This window comes from Eleutherodactylus coqui, chromosome 1, assembly GCF_035609145.1.
Source record: "Eleutherodactylus coqui strain aEleCoq1 chromosome 1, aEleCoq1.hap1, whole genome shotgun sequence".
Lineage (NCBI taxonomy): Eukaryota > Metazoa > Chordata > Amphibia > Anura > Eleutherodactylidae > Eleutherodactylus > Eleutherodactylus coqui.
Window position 1 is genome coordinate 215,683,463 of NC_089837.1, and position 19,697 is coordinate 215,703,159.

Sequence of the window (19,697 nt, forward strand, 5' to 3'; positions counted from 1 at the left end):
CCTTTTCACATTTTCAACTGCACTATGTCAAATATGTGCAAACTTTTGATGAGATATATATATATATCCATCCATCTGCTTACTTTTGTTTTTTAACCATTTAAGAGACATACTAATTTAACATTATTTATTAGAATTTTGAGGAACATTTTGTTTTCCTGCACAAAGCCAAGATTACAAAGTCTCATAGGTGTCAGAATGATAGATACCCCCATAAATGACTCCATTTTAAAAAAACTACACCCCTTAATGTATTCACTGAGGGGAGTCAGGAGTGTGAGTGTCCCCACAGTTTTCTCAGGAGTTCATGCAATCTAGAGGAGAAAAAAATAAAATTTCATATTTTTGCAAAAATGTCATTTTAAGACGGTTTTTTTCTATAGTGCACATGAAAATGAGCATTTGCACCCCAAAATGGATACCCCTGTTTGTCCTGTGTTCCAAAACATACCCAATGTGGCCCTAATCTTTATCTCTGTATGCACAACAGGGCCCAAAACTAAAGGAGCAACCAGTGGCTTTCAGAACAGACATTTTGCTTGAAGGTGTTGTACGCCCCATTGCCCACTTGTAGTGCCCTTGAGTGGCCAAAACTATGGAGAACCTCCACAAATTTCCCCATTTTGAAAACTAGGGGTGTACTGCGTATTTTGACCACACAGTTTTTAAATGAATCTGAGCATAGCAGAAGGAAAAAATACAATTTTCGTTAATTGTGTCATTTTTAAGTTTTTTTCATACAGCACACATGTGCCCCACCCGCCCACCTTTTGGCATTCCCTCTATATTAGATAATAGTAATGTAAAAGTGGGTGCTGTGTCTCAAAACGCATAATTACGGAGGTCTGGTTGGGATGGGCACATTGGGCAATAAAACAGGATATCCCTCCTCCTCTCATGCTTGCTGCAAACCCAACACTTTTTTTGAGAGGGGGGGGGGGGCGGGGGATTTCTTGACCTCGGTGGCTGGGATGGGGTGTAAAAAGTGGCGCTCTGTGAAACTTTGCACCTCCCCAGACTCCTAAGCTGGCTGAGGTGCGGTGGTCTTAAGTAGAAAGCCTCAACAAGCTGCTCCTAGAACTGCAGCAAGGCGAACCTTCCCGGGGCTTCTTGTAAATTACATAGACGTTACAGATAGCGATCTGAATATGCCAGGCTCATATGGCCCTATGTGGAATGCGCTTGTGGAGGCCCGCAGCGGATCCCAGCTGTGAGCTCAGCCATGACCTTGGGTATGGCCACGTAATACACCACATAACTGCGTACCCATGCAGGCGGTCATGCGCAGTACACCTTTTTTATGTTTGCTTATATTTCCTGCGCTGTCACTTAGCTCGTACGCAATGTAACTGCATACGGGCTGCAGGTGTATCCGTGACCATAGAGCAAAATGGGCGCCATGTCACGGATATTCACGGTAAAATAGAACATGCTGCGTTCTACTTTCTGCGAGTGGATTACGTAATTCCGACCCGCTAATGTGAGCGGAATTGTGTAATCCAATGCATTTGATTGATCTGTATATTAACAGTTCCTATCCGATCGTGTGAGAACAGCCTAGATCACTAACTTTTTATACCATTTGATAATGGTGATCACGTGACCGGGACCTGCTTGGTCACTGCTCCAAGCTCTAAACTACCTTTGGGAGTAAGGAGATTTTAAGTTTCTCTGGCTTCTGCACGTGCGTCTGCCATTTTGCACTGGTGGGTGCATGTGCAGAAGCAAGGGAAGGTCTGTGGAGGATGACCACATTGGGGTTCAAATGTGGAGGCCTCTGGCAAAAAATTTCAACTCCGCTCACTGATTGCATTGAAGAGGGAAGGTGAAACTTTAACTTTTTAAAAAACTTTTACGTGATTGACATTATCCATTGGATAACAGCAATCATGTGACCAGAGTCAGCTTACTGCTGCCACCCGTCCAATGAGGGGAGATAAAACTTTAGCTTTTTTTAAAACTTTTACATGATCCAATGGAAAGGCCAGAGGTGAGTAGTATTATCTCCCCTCACGGATCCAATCCATAAGGGTAGATGAAACTTTTGCTTTTTTAAAAACTTTTATGTGATCTAGAGCCGGGAGCTGTCACACTCCCAGACCCCGGAGCTTTACTCTACAGGTCCAGCGTGTTTTTACGGCTCTGTAGAACAAAGCCCAGGCACACTGGATGTGAAAACGGGTATGAATTGTTGCTAAGGAGTTAAACAACCCATGCACTAATTTCATAGAATTGTTTTTACACCCAACCCATTTTATTGTCCCTACATTCCAAAAGTGATCTTATTTTTTTCCTTGTTAATATTGCCATAGGAGGGCTTGTTCTTTCTACAGAATGAGAATGAATCATATTACATGGCTCCATAATAAAGTATCATATATTGTAATAAACTTTAGGCCTCTTTCACACTGGCGACGGCGATATCAAAGTTGTGTTCCTGTGATTTTGTATGTGTTTTTCTTTTGAAAAATCGTGCATCGCTTCGCTGCTGCCAGCAATAAACTTGTGCAATTTTATTGCGAGAAGTTTAAGCCTTACTCCTAAAATAATCCCTAGCTGCATTCCCAGAAAAAAAACAAAAAAAGGGAATATTTACCTAGCAGGCTCAGTCCCGGTCCTCCCGCTGCCTATCCGAAGCTCTACAGTGCATCCTGCAGTCCATGTTCGCCCACAGAAGATCACTTCCTAGTTGCAGTATTCAAAAATACCGCCTCTAGGAAGCGATTGCTGTGATTAGTTTATCCAGCCCTACTCAGCCAATCAATGTAGTGCTCGATGAACCAACGTTAGGGCTGTGATTGGTTCATCCAGCTCTGCATTGGCTATGGTGTCCAAGGAGGCGGCAGCATCAACGGTGTAGAAATTGTAGAAAAAGGTTTTATTGCTCCATAAAATGGCGACGTTTCGACTTAAAGGGGTTGTCCCGCGCCGAAACGGGGTTTTTTTTTTTCAACCCCCCCCCCCCTCCCCGTTCGGCGCGAGACAACCCCGATGCAGGGGTTAAAAAAGAACACCGCACAGCGCTTACCTGAATCCCCGCGCTCCGGTGACTTCTTACTTACCGGCTGAAGATGGCCGCCGGGATCTTCTCCCTCGGTGGACCGCAGGGCTTCTGTGCGGTCCATTGCCGATTCCAGCCTCCTGATTGGCTGGAATCGGCACGTAACGGGGCGGAGCTACACGGAGCCGGCATCCTGCACGAGCGGCCCCATTGAGAAAAGAAGAAGACCCGGACTGCGCAAGCGCGGCTAATTTGGCCATTAGACGCCGAAAATTAGTCGGCTCCATGGAAACGAGGACGCTAGCAACGGAGCAGGTAAGTGAAAAACTTCTTATAACTTCTGTATGGCTCATAATTAATGCACAATGTACATTACAAAGTGCATTAATATGGCCATACAGAAGTGTATAGACCCACTTGCTGCCGCGGGACAACCCCTTTAATCTAAGTCTTTTTCAAGACTTAGATTAAGTCGAAACGTCGCCATTTTATGGAGCAATAAAACCTTTTTCTACAATTTCTACACCGTTGATGCTGCCGCCTCCTTGGACACCATTGCATTTATTTGGGGTTGGGTTCATGACCCCACAGGTGGCTTGGCATACACAGATTGGAACCTCTGCACTTAAGTGCATGTGTTAGGTGTGCTGCGGGACTTTCCTAGCTTTGCATTGGCTGGCTGAGCAGAGTTTAAAGAACCAATCACTTAGAGGAGGCAGGATTTTGTGAACTGGCTGAGTGTCGGCATGGATGGGCCAAGTCCTAAATCCTGCCTCCACTACATGATTGGTTCTTCAAACTCTGCTCAACCAATCAATGCACAGCTGGAGGAACCAATCACAGCCCTCACATTGGTTCATCAAGCGCTACTCAGCCAATCAGGGCCATTACTTCGTGCTAGGTAAATATGCCTTTTTTTCTGCAATTGCAGCTGGGGTTTATTTTAGGGGTAGGGAAATGTATCGCATCTCACGAAAAACAAAAAGGCTCCATAGAGAAACAAGGGCAAAAAAAAAATCGTAAATCGCTCAAATATCGAGCATGCCGTGATATTTTTCTTGCAGCATATCAGAGAAGACATTGTGAATTTGTAGGACACCATTGGAAAGTATGGCCTTCATACTGGCGAGTTGTAGCGCTGTCATGAGAAAATCCTGCGATTTTATCGCCAGTGTGAAAGCGGTCTAAGCAGATGAAATCAGGGGGGTGGGAAGCAACTGACATTTGTCTTTGGGCTTGGTTTTTCTGGTATGCTAAAAATGATTAACTGTGGCTTAATATGATTTTAGCTACAAGAAGCAGAAGGTTTTGCTCCTTTTTATTAAAAAAAAGTAACAAGATAGACACACATTTGCACACACCTTTAGTGCTGCTTTTTTTGCACACATAACGGCATATTTTACTTTTACTGCCCACAGGAAATGTTCCTTTGTGCATGGCATACAAATGCACTGACTGAAGTAGCTAATTAGTTCCACTTGTACTCTCTTACAGAAAGTTGGTTAAAAAAACCCAAGGCTAATTAGAAAAGCATAAGACAAGTGGAACAATATCCAATGTGTCCGCGATGAAAGAACATGATCCTGCCCGTCTGTGTCCTTAGCCATAAGTTCGTCCATCTGCATATTATTTAGCGGCTGCACCCATTCCGCCATACAGGGAACTGCAATAGATCTCCAATATGGAGAAACCACAGCCTGAGCAATGACCAAGAGGAATCACAAGAAGGAGCCTTTCATCTGTGCCAGCAAAGCTAAATTCATTTTTTTTTTTTAATGTGGAAGAACGTTTATGAAACTTTAATATTTTAATCAAAACTATTTATTAGTGCCTACAGGGTTGAACTTTCAATCATTTGATCTTGCATAATGTACTGTCAAACGTCTGTAATACAGTACTTGAAACATTTAGAACCTTAAGGACCAGGTCGTGCTTGATCTTGGCCTTTAATCACAGCCGATAGCAAAAATATGATGTGGGATTAAAGCCTCTGCTCCTACAATCAAGCAGGAACAGAGGACCAGGGAGAATACTTCAACCTTCTCCTTTTCAGGCTATATAGTGCTCAATGAGCGTTATGTGCTAAAGACTAGAAGTATTACTTCCACAATGTGACCTGGCGATCATGTGAGTACCGTGTGCCTCCATCACAGAAGAGCTGCAGGGTCCTAGCAGACCCTGATCAGCTCTGTTAGTGACTATTGTCACTACAGGGGAATCGTTTTTCCCTGTAACTCTGGATGCCCCAGTTATAGTAGAAAAAGTATGAAATAAAAAAAAAAAATACCATGTGAATGAACCACAGAGGTCTTATATGACGTCATAGATGGTTAAAAAAACAACTTAATAAAATAATACTGTATATACATTAGAGAAAATCACCCACCGCCAACGCTAACAAAAAACAGTCACTGTTTGCTCCCTGTAATCCAAAACTATAAAAATGATATATCAAAACAAGGCCATTCCTGTACTTTATTTTAGTGTAAGTATACTCATTTTAAAAATAAACTATAAATGTAAAATATTTTTAGCCTTTTGCCTCCAATAAAACTAAAAACTGGAAAATAAGTGTCAATGGAAAAAAAAAATAGCCCTCAGCAACAAAAATAATTGTGCTAGCTGAAGAAAAAAAAAAAGACACCCTGGTCCTTAAAGGGTTAATGCAAGCTTTTCAGATGCAGCCATGTAGTATGCTGTAAAACATGTGCGATACTTACAGCTTGGATGCACGGTACATGGTCAGTGCGAGACCCTGACAAGCGTTCATATCATCTTGGTTCATCATCAACTCTCCAGCCATTATGAACAATAGTATGACATATCCACTTGGCCACTAGATAATATGCAAGTCATAGTCTAACGGTACAGTCTGAGCCATGGCCACCCCCCACTGTGTGTAGCGGGCATCATTAAAACTGATAATGGCTGTATGATTTTGTAGATAAACCGTTTTATTTCCAAAACAGTGCAGCTATTAGGCCCAATGCACATGGCCGGATTTGCATTGCGGAATCCGGACCGGGCATCCGCCTCTGCATTCTGCAGCAAATACCTGCCATAGCATGCAATGTAAAAGCGGGTTTCAATTGCGATTTTCCGCTCATGGAAGGGAAAAATCGCAGCAGGCTCTATTTTGAGCCGAATTCCATGCGGACAGCTTCATTGAAGTCAATGGAAGCCATTCATCTCACGGCCCTTCCGCAATCATCATTGCAGAAAGCCTGCGGGATCTGCGCCATCGCCTAGTGACGGCGCAGTCACATCTGTACTGTGCATGTGCGCCGGGCGGCTTATCCACAGCACAGTTGAAAAGCATCCGGACAGGTCTGCAGGGCACACCTGTTGTGAGATCCCGCATGTGGAATCCGACTCGCTCGTGTGCATTTGGCCTTAATGTGTTAAAGGCTGCATGGTTTTGTATAATACCATTTACCCGCAAAATCTTGTAATCATTAACTATCCCTGTGAAAACTGCACAGATTTACACCTCTTTTGTGTTTTGGATTTATTCCAGGGTTACAATAGTGATACAACATATCCCAGTGTGTGAGAAAGCTTTAATTTTGACATATGCTACATAGAACAGGTCTCAATATTTGCAAAATATCAATTCCCAATTATTACCCCAGTACACTTCCATGCGAATAATATGTTAATTCTCTTACAATGATATTTTGATCATGACGTTCCAGTCATAATATTCCACAATCTTCCATCCACAATTACAATCTGATTAAAGTTGTTGTATAAGGATTTGCACTTAATGCAGAACTGGTGCTGTGAATGCATATTCCGTTGCACCTCATGCTGCAGTGTGTGCTAATTGTATTTGGTTCTTTCAGACAAAGCCTGTAAATTGGAAGGTCCACCCCACACTGTTGCAAATATGTCTTTTTCCTTCCTTATCGCATCTTCAAATAAATGTTCTCTTCCACAGATGATTAGCTTTTTCATTGCTCTAGTTACATTGGCCGCTCCTTTTGTATATGGTGTTATCCACTTCTGGGCTTCTTCTAGCGCACTGTCTGCAGCTGAAGACAAAGTGCCATCAGCCAGGCCTATGCTTATAGCATGTTCAGGGGGAATCCTGAGAGCACCGCTCAATAATTTAAGGGCTTGTCTACTTCCAACAAGCTGTATTAATCTCGACGCGCCTCCCCAGCCTGGAACGATTCCCATATGTTTGTGCACGAATCGGATTTCACTCCCCTCCGTCATTAACCTGCAGTACGGAAAGTTAAAAAAAAAGTATTAGCTTGTAACCGCTAAGCATAACATATGAGATCAAAAATGCTCTGAAGTGCTGAATGCATAGACAGTGACCATTATAACCCTTCAGAAGAAAGGTCTGGTTATTTTTTGGAGGGAAGGGGGTTCAGTAAAGAGTAGGGGTAGTCATTTGCTGACAGACCACTCAAATCTCGGTTATACGACTTTCATACTGATCGGGTAAAATCTGCTGCAGATCTGCCGATTTTTAACATTTTTATTTTGGCATGAACTTTTTTCACCATTTTTTTGTTCTGCAAGGGGACTTGAAGTCGTGATAATCTAATGACTTATGCAGTACATTGTATTATCACAAACTGTCAGTTTCTGCACTGACAATAAGGCCTGTTACTGTCAAGAAAGAAAGTGACCAGAATAGGCCATGCTACCTCCGCTTGCCATAGCAACTATCAGCAGCTCGCAATCTGATTGCAGAAGTGCTGATAGGATGTAGAAGGGAGTCCCCTTCTTCGCCAAACCCCATAGATGCCACTGTCTGCATGGACTGCAGCATCTATAGGGTTAAATTGCCAGGATCAGCGCTACACCGATCCAGTCAGTGTGCTTCGCCCTTCCCCCAAGCTAAAGGCGTCCCAACACTATTTCGTTGCAGTCTTCCATGTGCAATTGAGGTTGTACTGAGAGCCAGCTACAGCCCCCCAGGTATACAAGAATAACCCTGATTAGCTTATTCTCAACCAATCAGTATTATACTTGCTGCAACGCTCCATCACTACACTTCTGTCACCCAGCCTCCACCGCAGGTTTTATGTCTCACCCCACCCCGCCAGTTCTCAAACCTAATAGCTCTACTCACAGGAGGAGGGCAAATATCAATTTCACAATTCAGAGGAAACTTTGAAGGATGTGGTGTTAAAGTTGCAAATTAATTTTGATTATTCACTCACCCCTAGCTGTACCAAGATTACAAGTTATTCCTTATCCACAGGATGAAGGATAACTTGCTGATTGATGGGGGTCTCACTGCCATGACCCCCGCTGATCTCAAGAATGTGTCCGATTCCCCGGCCCTCCTCACTGCGGTGTTACTGCACAACTTGCATGAAGAGGAGACTGAACAAAGCGATGGTCACGCTGCGCTCCATTCACTTTCATTGGGACTGCCAAAATAACTAAGCACTTGCCCCTTGATTATTTCCTTCAGCCCTATTGAAATGAACTACTGTACATGCTCAGCCAGCACTCCATTTATTCCGATGTCACCATGGCAGGGGAAGATGGCTGATAGGTCTTTTAGGTGTGTGTAAAAATGGGAGACGCCTAGTATTAGCATGGATTGGAGCAGCCGAGGAAATGGACACTTTCTTAGGGCTCCTGCTCAATAGCAGTTTTCTCAAGTGATTTTGCTGCATTTTTTTAACGCAAAAGTCAATAGGATTTTCTAATGTTAAAAAATGCATTGCGATTTTCATGCGATGCATTTTTAACCCTTTGCAATCCAATTCAGGGTTTCCTAGGGGGCTCTCTCTTTCTGCCATTATACAATGGCGCCATCTGCTGGCTAAAGCCAGTACTGCGGTATGGGACATGCTGGAGAGGCCCCCGACAACAGAGCAGCCAGTAATATAGAGTAAGAATACCCTGCCGGACGTCTTTTGACATCGGAGCTGTACAGCCTTCAGTCAGAATGTCTTCAGACGTCAGACAGTGGATTGGAAAGGGTTAACATTAGAAAGTCCTATTGACTTCCACGTTAAAAACATGCAGCAAAAAAGCCTAGTGTGAAGGAGCCCTAAAATGATCTCCAGCCAGTTCTGTGTGGGAAACAGTGAATGAGGTAAAAGATTCCAGGTTTGCCATAACCCTGCAAGAATGAAAAGGAATAGGGATGGCTTTGTATGTTGAACATCCAGAAACACAGTGGTCTCGAGAGCTATTGCCCCAATTGACCTTGGAGGTTGGTCTCTAGCTTCTGAGATTTGGTTTGCCCGGTAGCCTCTGAGCTTGGCCCAGGCTGTAGAGCCTTGGAGGTTTGACCTGTGGTCTACTTCCAAAGAACCAGCAAAGGGTCAGTTGCTGCTCCTCATTGGTAGTTAGTTGTCAGACAGGCAGTTCTGCATAAGGTCTGGTAAAAACATCATGAAGACATTCTATACTCTTGGCTTAGAGTTATTAGATGGGCAAGTCTGCACAGTATTTCATGAAATCAATAGGAGCCCAGTCATATGGGAGTTGTAATATGGGAGGTCCACTTGGATCTGTGTTTTTTTCCTATGAATCGAGTCGTCAAGAGAGAAGGCAGTGGATAGAATAAAGCCTCAGTTTCTTCATTGTACGCCTTCAGTAAGGCATCTCATGTAGCAGACACTTTTGGAAGTCTAAGAGAAAACTGCTCTGACATAAGAACAATTTTTTTTTTATGGAAAAAGTGTTTTTTATGTGGATACACCCCAGCAAACATTTAGCTGCAGCATTTCCATCCCCTCTCCAAAAAATACAACTGCTGAAAAAACATCCAAAATCATGAAAAACATTACAGTATATGACAAAAATATATACATAAAAAATAAATCGGTATTACAATAGCATTTAGAACATATACAATTGTATAGACGGTCTTTTATCCCTAGTTATGGTGACAACAGACAGCAATACACCTCATTTTTAATTTCCTTATCAATAATAGCAAATAAAGCAATAAAACATATTTCTAATAAACATACCTGAAGTCACATGCTGTGCAGAGCTCGGCTCCTCCCCCAATTGCTTTTCCCTGAATTAGGGCTACACTAATGAGTGGTAACCTTAAATAAAATAATTATTTCTATGAATATGTGTATAATTTTATAATCAAGCACAAATAATTAATTCACAACTAGGGATACAAAACTGTATTATTTCCCATTGGAGTTTGTTTAATTGCAGAATACATCTTAAGAGTTTTGATCAGTGGGGGTCCGGGTGCTAAGCCTTAGAGAATGTAGAACTAACTAAGTGGGGAAAAATGAATGCTTTCAGTACTGGAACAAAAAACCGGCAGACTTGGATTCATTTATTGACATCTCGATGTGGCACGTGAGTCTCTGCTGACATACAGGGCAACTGGTGGGACTGTACATACATGATCTCTGCAGTGAGATAGGCGCCAGTGAGAATACACTCAATGTGGAGGAAGGAGGGGGCATGCAGGGAGCTCAACAGGGAGAGTGAAGGCACTTCTGCACATGCTCGACCACTGCCCATGGAAGTACAGCAGGAGGTGTCCATGTAAAATGAAGAGCAAATATTAGAGTGGTGGTAGGAAGGAATGGATGAACGGTAAATATTTTAAAAAAGGTTTTAATGTGCAAGTGGCCTGTCTGTTTTGCATAATGAAACATAATATCTTGCCACAACCACTTTAACCCCTTGAGTGGCGGGTCTGACAGGGTGGTAAGAAACCTACTAGGGCAGGTTTTTTAAATGGGCCAATTATTTAATTTCAACTCATTTTCCAGTCACGTTCCAAGAGCCATAACTTTTTCATTTTTCCATTGACACGGCCATATGAGGGCTTGTTTTTTGCGGGACAAGTTGTACTTTTTGATGGCATCATTTTTGGGTGAATATATAATGTATTGCATAAATTTTGTAAAAAAATTGTAGGGAGATTGGGGAAAAAAAAGAAATTCTGGCATTTGTTTTTTGGATTTCGTTTTTACGGCGTTCAGCATGCAGAATAAATAATGTGATATCATTATTCACCAAATCAACACGATTCCGGCGATACCAAGTTTATACGTTTTTTTTTTTTTTTATGTTTTGCTATTTTTGTAAATTAAAACATTTTTTTTTTCTTAAAGGTTTGCTTTTGTGTCGCCACATTCCAAGAGCCGTATTAATTTTTTTTCCATTGCCGGCGCTCTAGAAGGCCTTGTTTTTTGCAGGATGAACTCTAGTCTTCATTTATCTAATTTTTCGGAACATGTAAAATTTTGATACTTTTCACCCTCCAGATTAATCTCTTCCCGTTCCCGTCCTGCAGCGTCGGGGTATGTATGAAGAAAAATCATGGCGCAACCTCTTTTCATACAGTGCGTCAGCTGTTTATTACAGCTGACACCCATGGGCAATAACTACAATCGTACAGCATTACGTCATACTGCAGGAGCGATCAAAGCATCGCTAGTTGTGGAAAAATAAGATCAATAAAGTTTTATTTATTGTAAAAAAAAAAAAAAAGGAATACAAAGTTTAAATCACCCCCCTTTTGCCATATCCATATATTTGGTATCGCTGCATCCATAAAATCCTGATCTATCAAAGTAGTGCATTATTTACCCCACACAGTGAACGTAGTCTGAAAAAATAAAAAATAAAGAACGCCAGAAATGCTCTTTCAGCCACCCTGTCTCCCAGTAAAAATGCAATAACAAGCAATCAAAAAGTCCTACGTATTCCGAATTAGCACTAAAGTAAACGACAGGACGTTCCGCATAAAATAAACCCTTGCTCGACTACGTCGACGGAAAAATAAAAAAGTTATTGCGCACAGAAAATGCAACAGAAAATAAATTTTACATACAAGTACTACAGCAAAAAAAACCAAAAACTATACAAGTGTGGCATTGTAGTAATCGTACCGACCCACAGAATAAAGTTATCATGTCATTTTTGTTGCAGTTTGTGCGTCGTAGAAACAAGACCCACTGAAAGATGGTGGGAAGTCTTTTTTTTTTCGTTTTACTCCACTTAAAAATTTGGTAAAAGTTTTTCAGTACATTAAATAGCACCATTGAAAAATACAACTCGTTCCACAAAAAACAAGCCCTCAGCAACGTCGATGAATAAATAAAGGAATTATGATTTTTAAATGTGGGGAGGAAAAAACTAAAAGGGGGGGAAAAAAAGGGTCCGTGTCATTAAGGGGTTAAATAATATACTAACTTCCTTCTCTGGGTCATTACGATGCAGGGATACCACATGTGTAATTTTGTTTTTCATTTTTTTTTACCAAGTAAAGGGAAAAAGGTGGCTTTTAGTTTAATTTTTTTAACTTTTTTTTTTTTAAACATCAAAATTTTTGTCCCTTTAGGGGACTTCCACAAAGACCCATCAGGACCCCCTAATCACATTGCAGGGGTCCAATGGTGTGAGCCCTTTACATGCTGCGGTCGCATAGACCATGGCATGTAAAGGGTAAAAGAGCAGAGTTCGGAGCTTTTTTCCGATCTCTGCTGCAAGAGCTGGTGCCTGGCTATCCCGTGACAGCCGAGCACCAGCTCTCTCTGCCACAGGGACCATCGGCCAGCTTCTGACAAGCCGATGGTCTCCATGGTAACCTGTAAACAAAGCAGTGCAGGAATTTTTTTAAAAGAAGCGTGAAGTTGCTGGCAGATCGGTTCCCTCTTGCTGCTTCTTTGTTTAAAGTCCTGCACTGTTCTCTGTGGGTCTGTGCAGGCAGAGTACAATGCCACAGCTTATGGCATTGTGCTCCGCAGGTCCCATAGTGAAACATAGGCCAAAAATCTTCTGGTCTATCACTATGGGCAGTGGAGCTCGTCCCGGAAAATTTCCAGGCATGCCACTCAATGGGTTAAAGGGAACCCGTCACCCTGAAAATGCAGTTCCTTCTGCAGGCAGGAGAGGAACAGAATGATATATATATATGGGAAAAAAATTCTGTACAACTTGTATTTTATTTATTTATATCTGTTCATTCCGAATGTAGCTCCGCCTATTGGACTGTTATGAGTGGTTGACAGCTAACTGTATATGTACAGTCATACACAGATAGTTGTCAGTCATTGATAGGACCGCCCATTGGACCTCTTAAGTTCAGTATGAGCAAACTTTAAATGAATTGTTTTGTGGGAAAAGATTCAGTATAACTTGCATTTAATTCATTTAAAGATTCCTCATAATGTGTTTAGAGGTCCAAATGCGGTCCTATCAATGACTGACAGCTATCTGTGTATGAGTGTACATATGCAGTTAGTTAGTACCGCCTATTGGACTGTTCAACACAGAATGTGCAGAGATATAAAGGAATAAAATACAAGTTAAACTATAGATCCATCTGCTCAGCTCCTCCTGCTCTATAACAAAGAATGCATTTTCATGGCGATAGGTTTCCTTTGGCCTCATGTCCACGGGGAAAATCAGATCCATAAAGAATCCGTAGCGGGTCCCTCCTGCCCCGCGGACATGAGGCATAAAAATAAGAATAAACTTACCTCTCGCCCGCTCCGGATCTTCCCTTCGCCGCGGCGTCATCTTCTCTGCGTCGCGGCCGGATCTTCTTTCTTCGGCCCGGCGGATGCGCAGGATGACGTCGGTGACGTGCCCCGCGCATGCGCCGGCCCGAAGAAAAAAGATCCGGCCGCGACGGAGAGAAGATGGAGACGCGGCGAAGGGAAGAACCGGAGCGGGTGAGTAAATTCCGATTTTTGTCTCCCGTCCACATGGGAGACCCGCACGAAAATGGAGCATGGTCCAGATTTTTTCATGCTCCATTTTTTTTTAAATCACTTTTATTAACCATCCACGGGTATTTATCTACCCGCGGGTGGTCAATGCATCCCTATGGGATGCGGATCCGCGGGCAGGAGAAGAGTTAAAATCCGCTGCGGATTTTAATTCTTCTTTTGCCCGTGGACATGAGGCCTTAAGGCGCACCTGTCTCATGACAGGTTTAGCCAGATGCCTGTGTATTCCTTATTGTAAATGTGCACAAAGGTGGACTTTTACAAGCATTTTATTACGATCACACTGGGACAAGGAGGAAAGTACCTCTGTAGCCTTGTCAACGTGTTCTGCATAAACATGCACATCATCAGCCCATCCTGTGGATACAAGAAAAAGACACAGAATATGCAAACGTCTTTATGATTTTACAAGCAAATCAGTGTATTGTCAGAAAACAATGTTTAAACGAGAGTAATAAGGAATTAGCACTAACAATGACTGATCAACTGACTTCATTATGACTGAGCTTACCTTTGCATTGGAGATAGCCTTAATTGTATTCAAGTCTCCACCAGAACAGAACGTGTCCTCTGTGCCATAGACGATGAGACCTTTCCCCTCCTTCCATTTTTCCAGATCATTAATCCGTTCTTCTAATTCTAACATCATTGTACCTGTGATACAAATTCAAAGTTTGCCTGCGTATCCTAATCCATTTATGGCACAAAAACAATGTATAGTTCTAAAGAGGAAGAGGAGGACGAGGCGGCCAACGAAGAGTTTCCAAGGACATCTTTATGGCGTTTTTATGTTTTCTATGTGTGTATTCTTATGCTCCTGAAGAGACAGCACCACTACTGGGAAACTTTATGGGTACATGTGTCATATATGCCAGGAGCTTTTCCTTCTCCTGGTGTGTACACCAAAGGTAGGCTCTGAAAATAAATAAATAAATAGCTTAGTATACCTGACAAAGCATTCTTCCGGGAAGGATTACTTATGCCCAGTTCTGCTATTCCATTTTCTCCTTTACAGAGTTTAACTGACCCTCCTGAAAGCTCAGCCAGCTTCCTCTTTACTTCACTTTCATTAAATCCATGGCTACTATTGTATAGACTTCTGTATAGACACCATCTTGCTTCTGCTCTCTTCATCACACATCTCCATAGGTTAAGCGCCATGTCTGGAAATAAGTGGGAGATGCATTTATTGTTCTAAAACATTACATAAAATACAAAAAGCAGCACATAATGGGCATTACCTTCATAGGCCTTAGTCAGACGGGCGTTTTTTCGCGCGATTTGCGGATCGCATGACGGATGCGCATCCGCAAATCGCGTGACCGGTGCGCGCAAGTCGCCCGAAAATCTGCTCCTAGCCGCGTTTTATTAGAAACGGGCCGGAGCTGTCCAGCGCATTGCATTCAATGGAAACGGCAATAGAGCCGGCTCCATTTAAAGCAATGCGCTGCGGGCGAGCCTGGGATGAATTGTCGGTAAGGGCTTAAATATATAAGCCCTTCCCTGCAATGCATCCTAAAATGTGTTAAAATAAAAAAAAATTGTATACTCACCTTCTCCCGGCAGCCGGAGCTCTGTGCGGCCGTCCTGCAGTGGGTGTGAAGGGGGTGTGAGTCAGACCTGCCCCCTGATTGGCTCAGCGCTGAGCCAATCAGAGGCATGCCTCATTCACACCCATTCATGAATGGATGTGAGTCAGACCTGCCCCTGATTGGCTCAGCGCTGAGAGGCAGCAGTCACTCACCCATTCATGAATTCATGAATGGGTGTGTGAGTGAAACCTGCCTCTGATTGGTCAGGGCTGTGACCAATCAGAGGCAGATCATTCAGCAGGCGGGGATTTTAAAGCCCCGCCGGCTGAATAGTGCCGAGAAGCAGTTCAGGAGAACTGACAGCGGCCGCGGCTGGACTCTGGCTGCAGCGGAAAGGTGAGTATACAATTTTTTTTTATTTTAACAGATTTTAGGATGAATTGCAGGGAAGGGCTTATATATTTAACCCCTTCCCGACAATTCACCCCGCGCACGCCGGCAGCCCATTGCTTTCAATGGAGCGGCTGTATTGCCGCTCCATTGAATTCAATGGGCAAACATCGTTCTTCTCTGCCACAGCTGTTACAGCTGTGGCAGAGAAGAATGATTTGTCTTCTATATGTTCTCAATGGGGTCGGCGCTGCTGCCGCCGGCCCCATTGAGCGCATATAGAGAAGAGAACAGGAATCGCAGATCGCAGATAGGTGCGATCTGCGATTTCTGTTCTATAATTTATCGGACGAGCGCATAAAAAGCGCTCATGTGTCCGATACCATTGCAAAGCAATGGTTTTATAAAATCGCCGGACGCATGCGCAAATCGCGGCTAAAAACGCCCGGCTGGCTAAGGCCATAGTCTGTAAAGCCGACGCAGTTTGTACAGTTGTGAATGTGCGCTCATCAGTAACTAGCAGTGGGGCATTGTGGGAGGTGTAGTTTTTACACTTCTGGGTGGCCACTAAAATGAATAATGTAGAAATCTAATGCTGTCTGGAACGCAGCGGTGGCGCAGGTCGTTAAAGGAAAAAAAAAAAGGTTCCAGAGTTCAGTCTGATGATTTAGATGAAAGTGTGGAATGTTAGGAAATTTTTGAAAGTTTTGCCCAATATCTGAAATACCCCTTTAACGTTACCAAAATTCCCCTTTAACCGCTTAACGCTCCAGGACGTAGATTTACATCCTGCAGCATCGGGTATGTATGAAGAGAGATCACGGGGCGATCAGCGCTATTAACCCTTTAAGTGGCGCTGTCAGTTCTGAAAGCGGCATTTATATTGTTCGGGGGTCTCATACGGATCCCAACGGCCCCCACACAATGAGATCACAGGGAGCTGTACAGGTGTCATGGCAGCCAGGGGCCTTCTGAAAGGCTCAAGGGCTGCCTTAGCACACTGCCTATCAAGCTGTCCCCGTGCGGTGGCTTGATAGACTGCTTGTCATATTGCAGTATGATGTAATGCTATGGCATTAAATCATACTGCAGGAGCGATCAAACCATAGCAAGTTGTGGTCCCCTTGGGGAGCTAAAAAGAAACTAAAAATAAGATCAATAAGTTTTACTAATTACAAAAAAAAAAGTAATAAAAGTTTAAATCATCCCCCTTTTGCAATATCTATAATAAAAAAAATCTAAATCATAAAACAAAAATACATATTTGGTATTGCCACGTCCGTAAAAGTCCGTTGTATCAAAGTAGAGCATTACTTACCCCCCACACGGTGAACGTCATCCAGAAAAAAATAAAATAAAGAACGTCAGAAATGCACTTTTTCAGTCACCCTGTCTCCCAGAAAAAAATGCAACAAAAAGCAATCAAAAATTTGTATGTATTCCGAAATGGTACCAACGTAAACTACCGGATGTCTCGCAAAAAACGAGCCCTTGCTCAAGTACGTCAACGGAAAAATAAAAAAGTTATAGTGTGCAAAAATGGCGGCAGAAAATCATTTAAAAAAATTAACTGTCTGAAAAAAAAATAAAAAGTAGTACAGCAAAAACAAACTATACAAGTTTGGTATCGTAGTAATCGTACTGACCCACAGAATAAAGTTATTTTGTTTTTGTTGCAGTTTGTGCGCCGCAGAAACACACTGAAAAATGATGGAATGTTGTTTTTTTCTCTTTTACTCCACTTAGAATTTTTTATAGTTTTTCAGTACATTATATGGTACATTAAATAGCACCATTGAAAAATACAACTCATTCCTCAAAAAACAAGCCCTCATACAGTGAGAGCGATGGATAAATAAAGGAGTTATGATTTTTTAAAAGGGGGGAGGAAAAACGAAAATGGGAAAAATGGATGTGTCCTTCAGGGGTTACGGTCTTCTAGATACTTGTGGGTTATCGGTCATCACATTTTAAGTTAATTTCACAACTGTTTCGCCAATACGTTGGCGTAAAACAACACTTTATTCCTTGACTGTTTCTATTAGTTCCGCTATTATTCCGGTGGTAACCGCAACAATAGCCTGAAGACAGTGAGATGGGGCGACTCCAAGACGGTGACCAATAACCCACAAGGAGTGGCTTCTGTTCTGGAGGCGCCCAAGTGCTTCTAATGCTTGGCTGATATACCTGTCCCAACTTCAGTGTAGGAGCAAATCAGCGGCACGAGCCGGCAGCCTCCGCAGCATCTTCCTCTGCAGCTCTGAACACCTGCTGTAATCTACAGCACACTGCTGAACCGCGGGGAGAGCTGCCAGCAGGGGGAGCCTGACTAGTGAGTGGCATCACTATATAGATGGGGCATGAGCGCAGGGCAGCACCTAGACCACACTGTCCACACAGCAGTCACCATACTAGCGGGCTCTCACCTGCCTCCCCAGCGCTGCACACAGGACCTTGGTGATGTCACAGTCATGTGACCAGTGACGGAGGAGGAGCAGAGCGCTTTACGGCTGACGTGCTGTAAACCCACAGATTAGCGGCAGTTCTACTAGCACTAATGTCTGTGGTTCTCTCGTCTGGAGTAAATGGTGCCGCCCGCAGCAGGGGCATGCTGGGTCTTGTGGTTCATTCCAGTTAGGCACCCGGCTGTAATGTCCATAGTATATGTCCTCTCCTGTAAACCTTGGCTCTAGTGTCCTAAATACTCCATAATGGCAGATGGTATGTGCAGCCAGTACTTGTGTGAGACCCTCTGGACATCTCATCAGAGCCTCAGGCTAACCTCACAAGGGTCATGAATCCTGCCCCTTATCACGCTCCCCACCATGTGAATTCCCCGAGGAAGTGAGGCGTTTTCATGACAAAACAGCCTCCCATCACTTCACGCAGGGTCTTCCGACATGGTTGTCCTGTAATATACGCTCTAGAAAGCTGTCTAGTCCCCTCTTAAACTCCTCTATGGATTTTGCCATCACCACGTCCTCAGGCAGAGAGTTTCACAGTCTCACTGCTCTTACAGTAAAGAACCCTTTTCTGTGTTGGTGATGAAACCTGCTTTCTTCTAGATGTAGAGGATGCCCTCTTGCTACCGGCGCAGTCCTGGGTATAAACAGATCATGGGAGAGATCCTTGTATTGTCCCCTCATGTATTTATACATAGTTATTTGGTCGCCCCTTAGCTGTCTTTTTTCCAGGGTGAATAATGGTGCTGGCGACAGCATCGCACCACATGCTAGGTGCACGCAGTGCGAGGTTTCCACATTAAAAGCAATGGGAGACACTCCACGATCCTCAGCCATGGATGTCAGCCGCGGTGGAGGGTCACTTTTGCTATAAAAACACCTTGTGTCTGCAGGGAAATCACATGTAGGCGAGTGCGATATCGCAGTCGCCTGTGTGCATTCAGACAGGCGTAAAATCGTGCAAGTTTTGTGCGTCGCAAGACGCACAAAACTCACACAAAAATAGATCCCATTTTTCAATTTTTCTCAGGGTGTTCTATTTTCATAGGGTCTCTCACAAGACTAGAACATGCAGATGTGCGGTCTACCCCATATCACCGATCATGTCCTGTGCGAGAAGAGTTGCACTCTGACAATGTCAGACGCCTGCTGGCTGCTTTCACAGGGCTGGGAAAATCGTGTGAGATTTGTGTGTTGCGAGATGCATAAATCTCGCATGTATCGGAACCCGATTTTTTGACTGGAGTCATACACATGAGCAATTTTGTTCCCCCGTATCATGAGTTCTGCGGCCCGGTACCACACTCGGCTGTGTGTAGGTAACCTTAGGCCACACTCTCACAGGCGATATTAACCCCTTAGTGACTGCCCCATAGTCTTTTTACGTCCTGCCGCTGCAGGATGTGTATGGAGGGAGATAGCGCCGCTATCTCCCTCTATACAGTGCGGGTGTCAGCTGTTTGTTACAGCTGACACCTGTGGGCAATAGCTGCAATCGTCCGATCGCGGCTATTAACCCTTTAAATGCCCCGACCGATGTTCGGGAGTCCTTTATGCCCCCCCCGCGGTGAGATCGGGGGGCATATTTTTATATTCCGCAACACTTCTGCTC

The 19,697-nt window shown here is 43.5% G+C and overlaps 1 protein-coding gene across 4 annotated transcripts in view; it reads right to left on the reverse strand.

Moving 5' to 3' along the window:
• Positions 1–6,543: 6,543 nt before the first annotated feature.
• The window catches only part of ECHDC1 (ethylmalonyl-CoA decarboxylase 1), a 105,456-nt gene continuing 92,302 nt past the window's right edge, over positions 6,544–19,697 (reverse strand). The window contains exons 1-6 of one of the 4 annotated variants that reach the window (XM_066605528.1): positions 18,050–18,119; positions 14,649–14,864; positions 14,213–14,355; positions 14,006–14,058; positions 9,958–10,038; positions 6,544–7,226 (exon numbers count right to left, since the gene is read on the reverse strand). In XM_066605528.1, the coding sequence (XP_066461625.1) occupies positions 6,824–7,226; positions 9,958–10,038; positions 14,006–14,058; positions 14,213–14,355; positions 14,649–14,862 (894 nt within the window). In that variant the 5' untranslated portion in view covers positions 14,863–14,864; positions 18,050–18,119 and the 3' untranslated portion in view covers positions 6,544–6,823. Of the gene's footprint in view, positions 7,227–9,957; positions 10,039–14,005; positions 14,059–14,212; positions 14,356–14,648; positions 14,865–16,941; positions 17,115–17,810; positions 18,023–18,049; positions 18,120–19,697 lie in introns of those variants that run through there. The other 3 variants (XM_066605529.1, XM_066605530.1, XM_066605527.1) reach the window with 3 other exon arrangements.